This window comes from Dendronephthya gigantea, unplaced genomic scaffold (assembly GCF_004324835.1).
Source record: "Dendronephthya gigantea isolate DGI-Jeju-01 unplaced genomic scaffold, DenGig_1.0 000002F, whole genome shotgun sequence".
Taxonomy (NCBI): domain Eukaryota; kingdom Metazoa; phylum Cnidaria; class Anthozoa; order Malacalcyonacea; family Nephtheidae; genus Dendronephthya; species Dendronephthya gigantea.
This window is the reverse complement of record NW_021163012.1, coordinates 2,252,986-2,266,067: the sequence shown is the minus strand read 5'-3', so window position 1 is coordinate 2,266,067 and position 13,082 is coordinate 2,252,986. Positions and strand designations below refer to the sequence as shown.

At 36.5% G+C, this 13,082-nt stretch overlaps 4 protein-coding genes across 4 annotated transcripts; 1 reads left to right on the top strand and 3 right to left on the bottom strand.

The window, feature by feature from the left end:
• Positions 1-2,186: 2,186 nt before the first annotated feature.
• Positions 2,187-5,059, bottom strand: LOC114536693 (SH3 domain-binding glutamic acid-rich-like protein 3). The gene is made up of 3 exons (XM_028558050.1): positions 4,910-5,059; positions 3,588-3,755; positions 2,187-2,520 (listed from the first exon to the last, which is right to left on the bottom strand). The coding sequence occupies exons 1-3, from the start codon at positions 4,958-4,960 to the stop codon at positions 2,458-2,460; spliced, it is 282 nt and encodes a 93-aa protein (XP_028413851.1). The 5' UTR covers positions 4,961-5,059; the 3' UTR covers positions 2,187-2,457.
• Positions 5,060-5,554: 495 nt separating this feature from the next.
• Positions 5,555-8,333, top strand: LOC114536630. Its single transcript, XM_028557987.1, has 3 exons — positions 5,555-6,317; positions 6,486-6,697; positions 7,242-8,333. Exons 1-3 carry the CDS (start codon positions 5,723-5,725, stop codon positions 8,232-8,234), a joined length of 1,800 nt encoding a protein of 599 aa, XP_028413788.1. The 5' UTR covers positions 5,555-5,722; the 3' UTR covers positions 8,235-8,333.
• A 361-nt stretch (positions 8,334-8,694) lies between these two features.
• LOC114536653 (uracil phosphoribosyltransferase homolog) lies at positions 8,695-11,118 on the bottom strand. Its single transcript, XM_028558008.1, has 8 exons — positions 10,873-11,118; positions 10,375-10,417; positions 10,063-10,132; positions 9,926-9,988; positions 9,760-9,854; positions 9,475-9,541; positions 9,305-9,403; positions 8,695-9,067 (listed from the first exon to the last, which is right to left on the bottom strand). The coding sequence occupies exons 1-8, from the start codon at positions 11,097-11,099 to the stop codon at positions 8,961-8,963; spliced, it is 771 nt and encodes a 256-aa protein (XP_028413809.1). The 5' UTR covers positions 11,100-11,118; the 3' UTR covers positions 8,695-8,960.
• A 102-nt stretch (positions 11,119-11,220) lies between these two features.
• LOC114536662 (ubiquinone biosynthesis O-methyltransferase, mitochondrial-like) lies at positions 11,221-13,025 on the bottom strand. Its single transcript, XM_028558017.1, has 6 exons — positions 12,907-13,025; positions 12,433-12,668; positions 12,069-12,311; positions 11,798-11,957; positions 11,587-11,719; positions 11,221-11,403 (listed from the first exon to the last, which is right to left on the bottom strand). The coding sequence occupies exons 1-5, from the start codon at positions 13,001-13,003 to the stop codon at positions 11,595-11,597; spliced, it is 861 nt and encodes a 286-aa protein (XP_028413818.1). The 5' UTR covers positions 13,004-13,025; the 3' UTR covers positions 11,221-11,403; positions 11,587-11,594.
• Between the last annotated feature and the right edge of the window lie 57 nt (positions 13,026-13,082).

Sequence of the window (13,082 nt, the reverse complement as noted above, 5' to 3'; positions counted from 1 at the left end):
GTTGAGGTAACATCACCAGCAGCACTGTAACCGCAAGCGGAAACAATGGATGATTTTCTCATTTTGTTAAACGAAATCAGCTACCAGCTAACGGACAATGAATTACAGAGCCTCATCCACATTTCTAAAGTGCCGGGTGGCCTACGAAAGCACATAAACAGCGGTCTAGCGCTGTTCGATTACATGATAAAACAGGATTACATTAGCCGTGAAAAAATCGGAAATCTTCACAGGTTAATGCGAAAGATAAGACCCGCCAGGAAAGATTTGGTACGAAGGGTAGAAAAGTACATCGAAGCGGAATACCAAACGGACGATTTTCGTACAGTATTATTTGATCTCAGCGAGTCTGTGGAACTGATTGAGCACACTTCTGGCGGAAGTGTAACTGTTCCGATCCACGAACAAGACGACGCTTGGAGTATCGACTGCCGCTGTCGATGGGGAAAAGATTCCTTATTCTGCTACCTGCCGGCCATTTTGTTGTTACTCTTCCTAACGAGTGGCACGGTGGTATTCGGATACGACACGCTGAAGAAAGTGGCTATCGACGACGACAAGGCGTTTAAAAAGCGTAATATAATCCATATCCTGGTTTGGGAGATTTTTTTACTCATCCTCGTCATATGTCTTGGCGTAAAAAGAGTAATTGATCGGCGTCGCTTGGCTGGCCAAAGACTAGGGTATACTCAATTTCGTAATCCTGGTATTCAAGCACCTAGAGAAATCGTTGCCTCAACCAGTGCGGTGGAAATAACCAACAACACGGATACCCAACCAGCACAGATACCGAAACGCGTCCAAAAACTGTCCGAAGACCGCCCCAGCCCAGAAAGTGCTGTGTTCAGCATTTATACCTCCGGTGAACTCGGGAGCATGCCAACTTATGGTGGTAGATCTATGAGTATGTCAAGAGATAAGATGTGACTGCATGTGTGGCTGTTCAAATATCTTCCATAATTTCTATATTTGTCCACATTGTAAGTAGCCAAAAAAATTGCAGTTACCAAAAATATTTTTGTACGTGAAATATACGTATGACTCGTCAGTGGTCAAGCCGACAGACTTGTCTGCTCATAATCTTTATATAGCTAGCTGCCAATGAATAATTCAGAGATTTCAGAAACTTTCTAAATTGTTTCTTGTTTTTGTCTATATACGCGTAAAAATCATCATGTTGATGCAACGGTTGTTAAAAACAGGAGTGAACAATGTTGTGCTGAACCCTGTGAACAGTAATGTTCAATGTTGTTGAAGCTTGTTGAATCATCAATGTTGTTGCAACTTGTTACAACAACATTGCACCGTGATTGCATCAACATTGATGATTCACACACAACACACTCATGTAATAAGAGATGATCCTTACTGGGCCTCTAGGAAGAACAGTTTACAACTGATAGAACTATCCATTATAAATAAAGTTAGTTTAGTTTAGGTTTCCTCCTGTAGTAACACTGGATCAATAAGAGATGATCCTTACTGGACCTCTAGGAAGAACAGCTTAGAACTGATAGAGCTATCCATTATAAATAAAGTTAGATTTAGTTTAGGTTTTTGTAGTTACAGTTTAAAGTTGCTCAGCATGACTTATAAACGTTGCCTTTACTTGGAATTTTTTTAGTAACTTAATAGGGGAAAGACCTAATTGAGTCTTTGAGCCTTAAGAGTAATTAACGCTCAAAATAATAGCCGGTCAACGGACAATGACCATGCAGCCAAAAATGCTTGTTGACCTTATCAAGGTCTCTTATGTTATAAATCTCTTATGTTTATACTTAATTTTGATGTTATGTCTCAAATATGTAGTTTATAGAGTTATGCATGTTATTCTACAATACATAACCACAGAATCGCAGTGAGAAGCACTTTAGCGACGTGGTTATCTTGTAAGCATATAGTGATAATAAGGTCGCTTTCCTTTATACGATAATAACAGCCAGACTGGTCCTGCTCAACTTCAATACAGACAGATTACTGGTATTTAGAGTGTTTTCGAGAACTCTGCATTCAAGTGTATCGTTTTTACATCTGCCTAGCACATAAGCCACCGCTATATTCTCAAACGGAATACTCTATTTCAATTCAGTGTACGACAGGTTTGACCTTTTTTGCCCTTCCAAGGAAAGCGCCTTAAGATTAATAAAAATAATAAAAAAATAATAAAACTATGGCAATATAAGATTATTGAATCATTTTATTAATTTACTGTGTGGAAATTACAAATTTGAGGTTAAATTGATACTTGACCAAAGATTCCTCAATAATTCATTGCAGTCCACGGAAGATAATAATGTGGATAACTATTATGCCTTTAGGCATCTATATTCTGTAAGCATATGTAAAATTTCCATTACCATGGTTGTAAATAAACGTATTTTTGTATTGTCCAACAAGTTTGTTCAAAAGTCTTATAATACTGGCGACAGTAGACAATCCGTTGAGGTTTTGCTGAGTTTAAATCTGCAGAAACTTATTTAATTCTTCATTCTCAATAGCTTCATCAAATTGTTTGTAATTCTAAAATTGTGTGAAATTACACGTATTAGGAAGTTAGAGAATTGTTCTGTATAAAAGTAGGTTGAGAATTGTTCTGTATGAAAGTGTGGGAAAAAAATTGCGATAAAGCTTCCTTTCTAAACTAGTTCTTGCCTTTGTTTTGTAAATATTGGTGTTTTGAGTTTAAAACGAATGTTGAAACATGTCATAAAGTTTCTCAAACCCTTTGAAGTTATATAATAACACAAACACCAGCTCTTCCAATGGACTAGCTAAATCAGGCTAAATTACACTAATTATACTAAATTATACTAATTATACTAATATACTAAATTATACTACTATACTAAATTATACTAATTATACTAATATACTAAATTATACTACTACACTAAATTATACTAATTATACTAAATTATACTAATTATACTACCATACTAAAAGTAGTATTAGTTAATGGATAAAGTCAAAGAAAACTATTCTTTATATTCTGCTGTCTCAGAACCCATCATGTAATTTCAATAGGAGTATGGTATTGTGTGGTTTCCATTGTATATTATTTGAGAAACAATTAAAATAACTGGGTCAGCTCATAAAAGAATTTAATACACATTCACCCAAATACACAGGTTACTTCTTTTCTTTATCAGAAAGGCAAAATGATAGTTTCAGAAATACTGAAGTTACAGCCTTACAAAAAACCTGTTCCTTTGAAGTTGGGAAACTAGTGTTATAGTCCATTAGCCTAACATTTTACTTTTTAAGACATTTTGTATTTGCAAATCTAATTCTAATAGAGTATATAGCCAGGCTAAGAAATGCCAGATAGAAATTCCAATATGCAATTATGTGAAACCAACTCACACTGACATCTGATGATTCTGATCTCTAACACTATGCTAACTAAATTTTCTCATACGACAGACAATGTTTTTCAGAAGGTGTCATCTGTAAGCCTGATATTTCATGTACAGCATATTGTACTCTTCTCATATTCTTTAACAATTTAAAAAACGTGCAGGCTTAGACAATTTTTGATAAAGATACAAGCAAATGACAAAGATACAAACAAAGTATTTCTCACTTACCCCAAGATACTTATCACCTCTGCACAATTGTGGTGGGAGAGCTGTCTTGTCTCCAGCAAGTTCTCTCATCTTTTCCTTTGCACCTTCAACCAATGAAATATCCACTTTTTCAAATGCAATCCCCTTGCCTGTTAGCACCATTTCAATTCTTTGTTGTTCCTTTTTTATCTGCAGATTTTAAAGAGAATATTATGTCAAAGAGGGTTAGGGAATGTTACACTATGCAACTTTCCTTGCAACTTAAGTAATGCAGTTCTACTTCTAAAGTTGTCAAATACGAACATTTCGCATAAACTGCTAATGTTTTCATTTTGAACACTCTTTACAAATTAAGATCCCTCAAAATTATAACAAGTTGTAACAATCATTGCAAGTTGCAAGAATGCATAGTGTAACAGAAACTGAAGTTAATGTTCTGGGCAACAGTTTTGCTCAAAACAATGTCACGACCCTTTGATGCAATAATAATTACACAGTTTTGCATATTTGAATTTTTTGAACATAAAAATTTCTTGTTAATATTCATAAAAAGTGTAGCAAACCTAAATGGTATTAGATATTCAGACAACGTATCATATTTTAAAAAGAAAAGAGTTTCAAGATGTAAACAAACAGTTTGTTTACATATGGACTTAATTTAAAACCATCTAGAAACTTCACACACATAATTGGTAAAATATTTTTACCATAACATCCAAATTTTACTTGTCAACAGGATTAGGTATTACTGACAAGAATCAAATGGGATAAAATGACATAGGTTAAATATATTATCATACCCATCAGATTAATTGCTATAGATTGGAGAATGTCATGAATTTGTGCATTTACTGTTTATGTTGTAAGACATAAATATTATTTATTATAGTGTCTTTACTTTAATATCACAGTTTCCCAAAGTTTCAAAGTTAAATGATATAGCAGTGTCATTATGTTGAAGTGACATGTCATATCGAATTAAAGTAAGTGACATCGTAACCTCCTGTTAATTAAAAAGACAATTTCGTGACACACCCTTCATATGAATATCAAGAAACTAAATATGCACAAAAATGCCTGAGAATCATTTCTATATTCGGCATGTGCCTTCGAATAAGCTGTATTTGAATGAAAAAACGTTGCTTAAAAGCTCTGAGATATCTGTTAAAGCTTGACAGTGATCCATATCACACAGTTCAAAGCTTAACAAAAAGTCTATAAAACTTTCGATAAGTCTTAAGAAGGGTTGAAACACTACCCTAGCATAATTGCTGAAAAGTGTTTATATTAGGACTAAAGTACGCCACTTTATATGTTCATAGGAGAAAGATACATTTACTTACTTCTATGCTGCTGGTTACAGAAGTACAGTATAAGACAATTGCATCGCTCATATTGATAAGAGTATTTGAAGTCGGACAATTTTTAAAATCAAAATATTCAGGCTTCCTGGTTCTTTTCAAATCATTGAAGATACGCGCCTTCCAGAAGATGCAGCGGCTTCCCTTCAAAATGTTGAGCCTAATATCCGACAGTCCGACTGGAGTGCGATGATAATCTTCAAGACCGTCGAATGCACTGCGTATGAACATCAGGAGCGGTTGTATAAAACCCTTTAAGGCTTTAACTACATTTTTGCATAGTTAAAGTCTAGTTAACTCAGAAAAACGCGACTCTGATTAGCCAATTCTGTCCGAAACTGCAGTTAAAAGTTAACTAGTCTCTAGCACAACTGGCCCCTGTAGGCTGTAGATTATCAATGTTTTCTACTTTCATTTTCATACAATGTTACAATTGCTACTCGTCAAAATCCCTCCTGTTACTAGCCAATAACCTCTAACGATACTAGCCAATACCTCTCTTTCATACATTATTTATTCATTTTATGTTAATATACTTTGCTTTTACTGCGGCAAAAAGGAGATGGTTGCAAAGATGGTTATGTAACTTTAAGAAATGATAAGATTCTACATGGGCTAAATTTCTTGAATTTTTTTCAGGTTCAAAGTCAACGACCAGTTCTTAATTCCTGGAATTGTGAAACCTGAGATTATGCAAATTCGCTGCTTTTGAGGGATCGCTTTCGTTTCGTCTCATAAACAAACGCCATTTCCGCACGGCAACAGCCTCAACATAGACAGTATTCTCCGAAAAAAATGCCACGGTTTTCGGAATGTTGGCGTTGTGGAAATGAAGGAAATAGCGTTTGTTGTCCGGGATGTCAAGTTGCCAAGTATTGCAGCAACCAGTGTGTGAAAAACGACAAATTTCGACACGAAGCGGAATGCAAGCCGGTAGCTATTATCAAAACATGTTCGTCATGCAAAAAATCTGGTTCAGGTTTACGTGCATGCACTGGTTGCTACCGAGTCTTTTATTGCAATATTCAATGTCAAAAGTCTGACAGGAAGCGGCACAAGTCCGCTTGTAGCGAGACTAACGAGAAGATAAATGATCTTGCTCAAGCTATTCAATTCTATTATGAATATTGTGGGATGAAAAGTTTCCCAAAACAATACTATTGGGGAAACTTTCCTGCTTACGACGGCCTAAATTTGCTCGAAAACGAGGGCACCGACTACTTGTCGGACTTGAATATCATGTATCTCGGAGTCGGTGATCTCAGAAATGTAGCATTGACTTGTTCGTCGCTGCCAGACAAGTATGGGCGAGTCTTGAGATTCACTTTGAACGACATCGAGAGCTGTATACTGGCGAGATTGGTTCTGTTTCTTTTCATGCTGATTAAAGGTGAGTTTGGAAGCGTCGCACGACGAAAAATTGTCGAAAACATTTTCAGAAAACCTCGTCCAAAAATTGTCGATTAAGCGCTCCTCCTTCGTATAGGCGCCCCTCCCTCGTATAAGCGCCTCATTCACAAATAAGCATCGTTTTCAGGTGAAAAAATTTGTGATTTAGGTGAACCCGGTGTCGAGAAAATGGTAACAGAGGTTTGGTATTCGATAACATTGGGTGAAGAGACTTACAAATATCTACGTGAGTACCTTCGTGCGCTAATCGACTGCCCACGAGCTCAAGATCTGACGAAAAAAACCGGGGGGTTGATCAGTATCAGTGATGCCCATCTGAGAGAGCTGAAGGATGTGTGGATAAAATGGCACAATCTCCGGGTAATTCAAACCAGTAGCCAGAGATGATCTTTACTGGACCTCTAGGAAGAACTGTTTAGAACTGATAGATGTATCCAGAATAAATAAAGTTAGTTTAGTTTAGGTTTCCTTCTGTAGAAACACTGGATCAATAAGAGATGATCTTTACTGGACCTCTAGGAATAACAGTTTAGAACTGATAGAGCTATCCAGTATAAATAAAGTTAGTTTAGTTTAGGTTTCCTCCTGTAGTAACACTGAATTAATAAAAGATGATCCTTACTGGAGCTCTAGGAAGAACAGTTTAGAACTGATAGAGCTATCCAGTATAAATAAAGTTAGTTTAGTTTAAGTTTCCTCCTGTAGTAACACTGGATCAATAAGAGATGATTCTTACTGGACCTCTAGGAAGAACAGTTTAGAACTGATAGAGCCGGTGGCTGGTAAGAGGTGATCATTCTTGAACCTCTAGAAAGCTTAGGTGATTATTTCCCCGTTGGCAATACTAGTTCACGTTAATACAATATTCATCATTTCAACAAGACTTCTTCTTCCCTTTTGAAAGGTGAAAGGAACGACTTGGATTCAAGGGCAGCGAAATCGAGATTTTAAGTCAGACGCACAAAGCTATCGAGGAAGAAAAGCGTACTTCAACTGCATCCCGCGAGAGCACGTAGAATCGGCAAAGAAATGGATGGAAGACGGCAAATTCCGACGTACCCAAACACCAGCGTTTTCTGAGAATCCGACACTGACAGGGTATGACAAAAACGATAAAACTCGTCCATACTATTACTGTATTCCAACGGATGTTCTCCCGTTCACAGCCTGGGATTATCTCGAGGTAAAGAAACTGAAACATGCGAATTCTTTGATAACAATGTACGGTGCTTACATAGAAAACGTGCTACGAAATGTTGTGAAAAAACTTTCCAAAAAACAAGTATTTTTTACAATCATCCTTTCGGATTGTATGGCCATTGGGGAGCATATTGAAAGTGAAACAACGTACGATCGTATTTTAACGTCAAACCTGATGGATTATATTATTCTGCCGGATTTACTGAGGGTTTTTTCACCGAAGCTCAACCATGGTAATTCATATGCGGCCATTGTTACAAATGCCCAAAATTGGACCCGCGACTTTTGTCCTGACGCAGATATCAAAGGTTTTAAAAACATCGATGCAGAATTGACAAGAATTGTTTTACAAGATACGAAGAACCTTTATCAAGCCAAGGATGGCGGTACAAGTTTCAGAGAATATTTGGAAAATTCGAAAGACTTCATCGACTTCGTTCGAGCATTGTTTTATTGCTACTCGAAAACAAAGGATTTCGTGGACGAACTGGATGAGGAAAATCTTGAAGCGACGCCAGAATCCTGCAAAGTGCTGCCTCTTCGAGTGCTGGGGAACGAGTTTGACTTGCGACTCAGAGACGGTTTTCGTAATGAGAACAGAATCGCTCCGTTCAAAATGGCCGTAAACAGGAGAAGGGTCACGATGATAGTCGGTCTAGAGCGGATTATGGAGTGGGTGCCTTTGCAGAGTGAGTGACGATGATTTGTATTGAAGAGTTTTGAACTCTTTTCTATGTATCAATCTATTAACCAAATAATGTATTATTTATGAACAAGTAGTTGTGTCAAAGTTAGAGAATAGTGTATGTGCAGGTGGGGGGGGTGGTAATGTGGAGCGAGGGAGGGGGGTGCCCACACATAAGATATTCTAACTTGATAAACACACCTACCACCTGCACCCAAACACAGCATACACATATACATTATCACTTAAACATCAACAAGTGCTGCTTCCCAGGTGAAATTCCTAGACTTTCCAAAAAAACACTAGAAATATGAGAGATCTCTACTAAGAAGTAGAACTGATTGTTTTACCAGAGTAAATTGCTAAGATGTGTCATCTGGGCAGCACAATTAAACAAGAGTACACACACATGCTGATTTCAAGGCTCAATTATAATTCAATAATTCAACAAATTTACCAAACAAATCTTTACAATTCACTCTAATTTATACTTAAATATTCAAAATTTTTACCCTTTTTTTAAGCCATGACAAGTTATAGAATCACTATAAAAAACACATATTTTACAAAGTGTATGACATATATTTCACACACGGTCTTCAGAATGCGAAATCCAATTATGACTGCACCAAATTCACAGGAATGAAATACCGGTCTGACAAGAACTTTCAAAATATGGCCATATATATCTCATATATACACAGTATACTCTTATATACATAAACACAACCTTTTTCATTACTCTGTTCCAAAATATTTTCGTCCAAAGTTCAAGACTATATCCTGACTGATTTCAGAGGTTAAAATTCTCAGTTTTGTGAATCGATTCAAGATATTCTTCACACCTAAAAAAGGAGAAACAATTTACAAACATATTTGGTAAAATTGCATTCACATTTGGCATGTTTGAAATCATTTATTTAGAAAAAACAGAAAACTTTGTTTTAATAACTCTACATAGTGCTAATAGGGCTTTTTTCTACACTAAGTCTTTTTAAAAGCATAACAAACATCTTTCATGTCCTTTTTTTATCAAACAAATTGACAAGGATCAAGTTAATATATTCTGATGCAGCACTTACCATGAGGTGTTGCAAAAAGATTAAGAAATATAATATTTTCCTCTTTAACACCATGTTCAGCAAGTACTTTGACAGCTTCAATTATAGTTGCACCCGTATCTAAGAAGGCCAATGCATTAATCTCAATACCTTTAAGACTTCTATAGGTTTATATAAGCTTTTGAGCTTACTTAAAAGCGGATACATCAGTAATATCTGTCTCTTGTCAACATCAAATGGGAATTTTGCATAGTAAACCTAGATAAGATATAAGTAAATAAAATTTATTATGGTTGATAATAATTATATGATTCCCTCTTTTAGTGACATTGTCTTTGGACAAAAATTTACAGAGGGTCGACCACTGTACAGAACGGACTTGACTTCTCTACTTTAGTAAACAAATATAACACATTAACTAGACAACAACTTAAAATTTCAAGGACTCATAGAATAACTTAAGTCAGTAAATTCACCTGTGGTTTTGATGTAGTTGTCTCAGATTGAATTAAAATCTTCCCAATACGAATGGAACGACAGCAATCTCTTAGACCTTTCTCCATTGCTTCCCCTAAAGGAAGATTAAGAGGCGTAAAGAAGTTTGCATGTAATATAGCTTAATATAACACTCAAAGCAGTTACCACTTCGCATGATGCTAACACCACAGTTGCCTTTCTTGAACTTGAGACCATTATACTTTCCACCTGTAGAGACATAAAATTGATGATATATCAGGCAAAATCTCATCCACAATAAATTCACCATTCAATACATTTACCTGTTGGTGTTGTCACTACCACTTCCTCATATGGGAGCTGGTTTAGACCTTCCTCTACTACTAATCGAATCTAAAAAATAAAACAAGACAATATTACCTAAAACGATTGCCGTTTTATTGCCTACCCAAAGGCCTATTCACGCTATAGTTAAATACTCAACATGAAGTGGCTAAGAATGTCAAACATATTACATTTATCTATGCAAAGACAATCTTTCCATTTGAAGCATGGAAAAAAAAGAATGGGTCCTATAATCAAGCATTGTGTAAACAGACCTTTAGTACTTAGCATTTTGACTTATTGATACTAACCAGTCGATCTGCATAAAACACAAAATCACCTCTGTCTGTTTGTCTGAACAAAAAAAAAGTGCTTTCTTATCAATAATAGGAAATCCAACTTGGTAAGCCATTATTAAAGTCTTATTGTCAAGGCACAACTTGCAACTTAAGTCTTAATCCAAAAGATCTCAATCAGAGCATCTTTTCTCAAAGAGAAGCCGGACAATTCTATACAGGTTGAACATGTTGACGGACACAGTTGGGTTGCCCTTTAAATCTGTGTTTTAAAGCTAGGTCGTTTGACATTAAAAAGGCATGCTTTGGAGGATTGCCTCTCTATAATTTGTTAATTTATGGAATTTTGCCAACAATGCAAACTCTATTTACAAATCAATACACGTTTTCAGTTCACGATGCGGAATAAATATGAACAAGATGTTTCGGAAGCATATCCATTGATAACCTATTATTATTAGTTTAAAAAGTTTCAGTTTCTATAGTGCTATATAATTATATAACGTTACTTACGGGTCACGCAAAATTGTCTGAAGTTCCCGAATTTGATCGTTCATACGAATTCGTATCAACCTTGGCCCGAAATCTTCGAACTGCGGTATCAATTCAACGGAACCATTTAGGGAACAGTCTTGGCAACCAGCATACAGTTTCCAACATACTTTTTTCGAAATTAGGTGTTTGTCTTCTTCGATTTTTGAACATGTGTTATTTTCTGAAATGTACCCATTGACGGCCATCGTTCGGACTCGTGGGTGCTTCGTGGAGCTTTCGCGTGCAGTCCCGCGTGGGGTATTGGGATAATCAAGGATAGTTAGGAGTACACAATGAAGACTAAGAATTGTGTAAGTACATTTGTTGTGCATTGGTATTGAAAGTACCGGTACCATAAAAGTACATAGATATATTACTGCATGGTTATAAACCATAATTATGTCATTTTATTTATTGATTGCTTGGAGTGTCATGGACCATGGAGAAAGAGGGCAGGTTCTGCCTTCCCCCAACCAGCTCTACGGTCCCTAATTTGTCAGTTACTCATCACTAAATAATAACAAATTGTAGAAAGAATTTGAGTTAGCAACCTTGTAGCATCTTTCACTAGTTGGGCTTATTCTTTATAATTTTATTAACTCATCTTGATCGCTCAGGATTCAAGTGACTTTTAATAAATGCATAGGACAAAATTTGATGCCCTTTGAGCTCTCCTCAGTGAGTTCTCCATACCACAATTGCTAGGAATTCTCATCAAGTTTTTGTGCAACCAAGGCATAATTGACACTGGTATCATCAAATTTTGACCACACTCTTGTGAATGGATTATAACAAAGTCCTTGAATGGTATGGATTCTAAAACCATCTATAAAGGGATACAAACACAGCAATGTTTTAGAATGAATGTGAAAAATTCAAAATGAACTAGCTTTTACACACTCACTATGTATAACTAACGAAGCCAACTCGTCATCTGGAACAAATTTGTTCCAATCATGGGTCCCTCGTTCAACTACATTTAGCACATATTCTGCAGCAAGAATCGCTAGCAAATATGATTGAATTGTTCTGTTGATGGTAGTAAACATCAGTGTACCACCAGGCTAAATAAGTCAAGCAAGAACAGATCAATATGGCAATCATAATTGAAGTTTTTGAATTGAAATTTGATCAGACTATGAAAGGGGCTACACAGCCTGTACATATGCATCCACCTTTGTAAGTTTAGCGCATGTCTCGACAAAAAATTCCTGATCGCTGACGTGTTCAATGACTTCGGATGCTATCACTGCATCAAATCCTCCACCAGTTTGCTCAACTAAATCCTCTGCTGTCATGCATCTGTACTCCAATCTTCCACAAATCTCTGGATCATGCTTGGCGTGGTGTTGTGCCACAGATATTGCCTCCTCTGAAGCATCAATTCCAACCACGTTTGCACCAAGACGAGCGATAGGCTAAAGAGATACAGACATACAGTGATTAAAGATACGTAACAGGGTTATTCTGTCTGTTAACAACTTATTCTCTTCTATTATTTGCTGGCCAGTCAGTATCGTTCAGGTTGTTCCATCTTACTTCACATAAAATTCCACCTCCACAGCCAATGTCCAAGATATTCTTCTCGTTTAATGGTTTTGAAACAAAACGTGATCCTTCAATGTTTTGTAGCAAAGCATCCCGGATTAACGGCACTCGGATCCTATTCATTGTGTGAAGAGCTTGAAAAGGACCATTGATATTCCAAAACTCATTGCAAAGTTCACTGAATTTAAAGACTTCTTCACTGTCCACTGTTGACTGGCTTGACTGACCTTGGTGTAAATCGTGTTTATTTTCAAAATCATTACCCCTCTACTTTTCTATGTTGTACAATGACTACAATGCACATAAATGAACAGTTTTGTAAATAATTTTTTGTATCAATGAAGTCTGAACTCTGAAGAGTGACGACCCGAAGTCCCTCACTCCTTCGGCCATTTCAACACAATGTAACTTTAAAAAAAACAACATTCAATGGACAAAAGCGGTCGAAAAATATGCCCGTCTTACCGTAGGAACTGCACGCTCTCCTGCAATTGAAAGCTAAGACTCTAGCTGTGCAAAAACGTGCAAAGTTTACAAAAATTTTCGATGTTTTTGCCGCCATCTTGCAAGAAGAACCACAGTTACTTCCTCATGTAGAGAGATCAGTGTGAAGGTAGCCCATGATGCTCTGCTGGGTGTTC

Coding starts and splice junctions, on each gene's coding strand:
- LOC114536693 (XM_028558050.1), bottom strand. CDS start 4,960: ATGAGCGATGCAATTGTCTTATACTGTACTTCTGTAACCAGCAGCATA. Junction 3,756..4,909: donor CTGTAACCAGCAGCATAGAA/GTAAGTAAATGT, acceptor TAAAATCTGCAG/ATAAAAAAGGAACAACAAAG. Junction 2,521..3,587: donor GAGGTGATAAGTATCTTGGG/GTAAGTGAGAAA, acceptor ACACAATTTTAG/AATTACAAACAATTTGATGA.
- LOC114536630 (XM_028557987.1), top strand. CDS start 5,723: ATGCCACGGTTTTCGGAATGTTGGCGTTGTGGAAATGAAGGAAATAGC. Junction 6,318..6,485: donor TCTTTTCATGCTGATTAAAG/GTGAGTTTGGAA, acceptor TTTGTGATTTAG/GTGAACCCGGTGTCGAGAAA. Junction 6,698..7,241: donor TAAAATGGCACAATCTCCGG/GTAATTCAAACC, acceptor CCCTTTTGAAAG/GTGAAAGGAACGACTTGGAT.
- LOC114536653 (XM_028558008.1), bottom strand. CDS start 11,099: ATGGCCGTCAATGGGTACATTTCAGAAAATAACACATGTTCAAAAATC. Junction 10,418..10,872: donor CAGACAATTTTGCGTGACCC/GTAAGTAACGTT, acceptor TTTTTTGTTCAG/ACAAACAGACAGAGGTGATT. Junction 10,133..10,374: donor TGTTTTATGCAGATCGACTG/GTTAGTATCAAT, acceptor TTTATTTTTTAG/ATTCGATTAGTAGTAGAGGA.
- LOC114536662 (XM_028558017.1), bottom strand. CDS start 13,003: ATGGCGGCAAAAACATCGAAAATTTTTGTAAACTTTGCACGTTTTTGC. Junction 12,312..12,432: donor GAGGTGGAATTTTATGTGAA/GTAAGATGGAAC, acceptor GTATCTCTTTAG/CCTATCGCTCGTCTTGGTGC. Junction 11,958..12,068: donor CATGCGCTAAACTTACAAAG/GTGGATGCATAT, acceptor TGACTTATTTAG/CCTGGTGGTACACTGATGTT.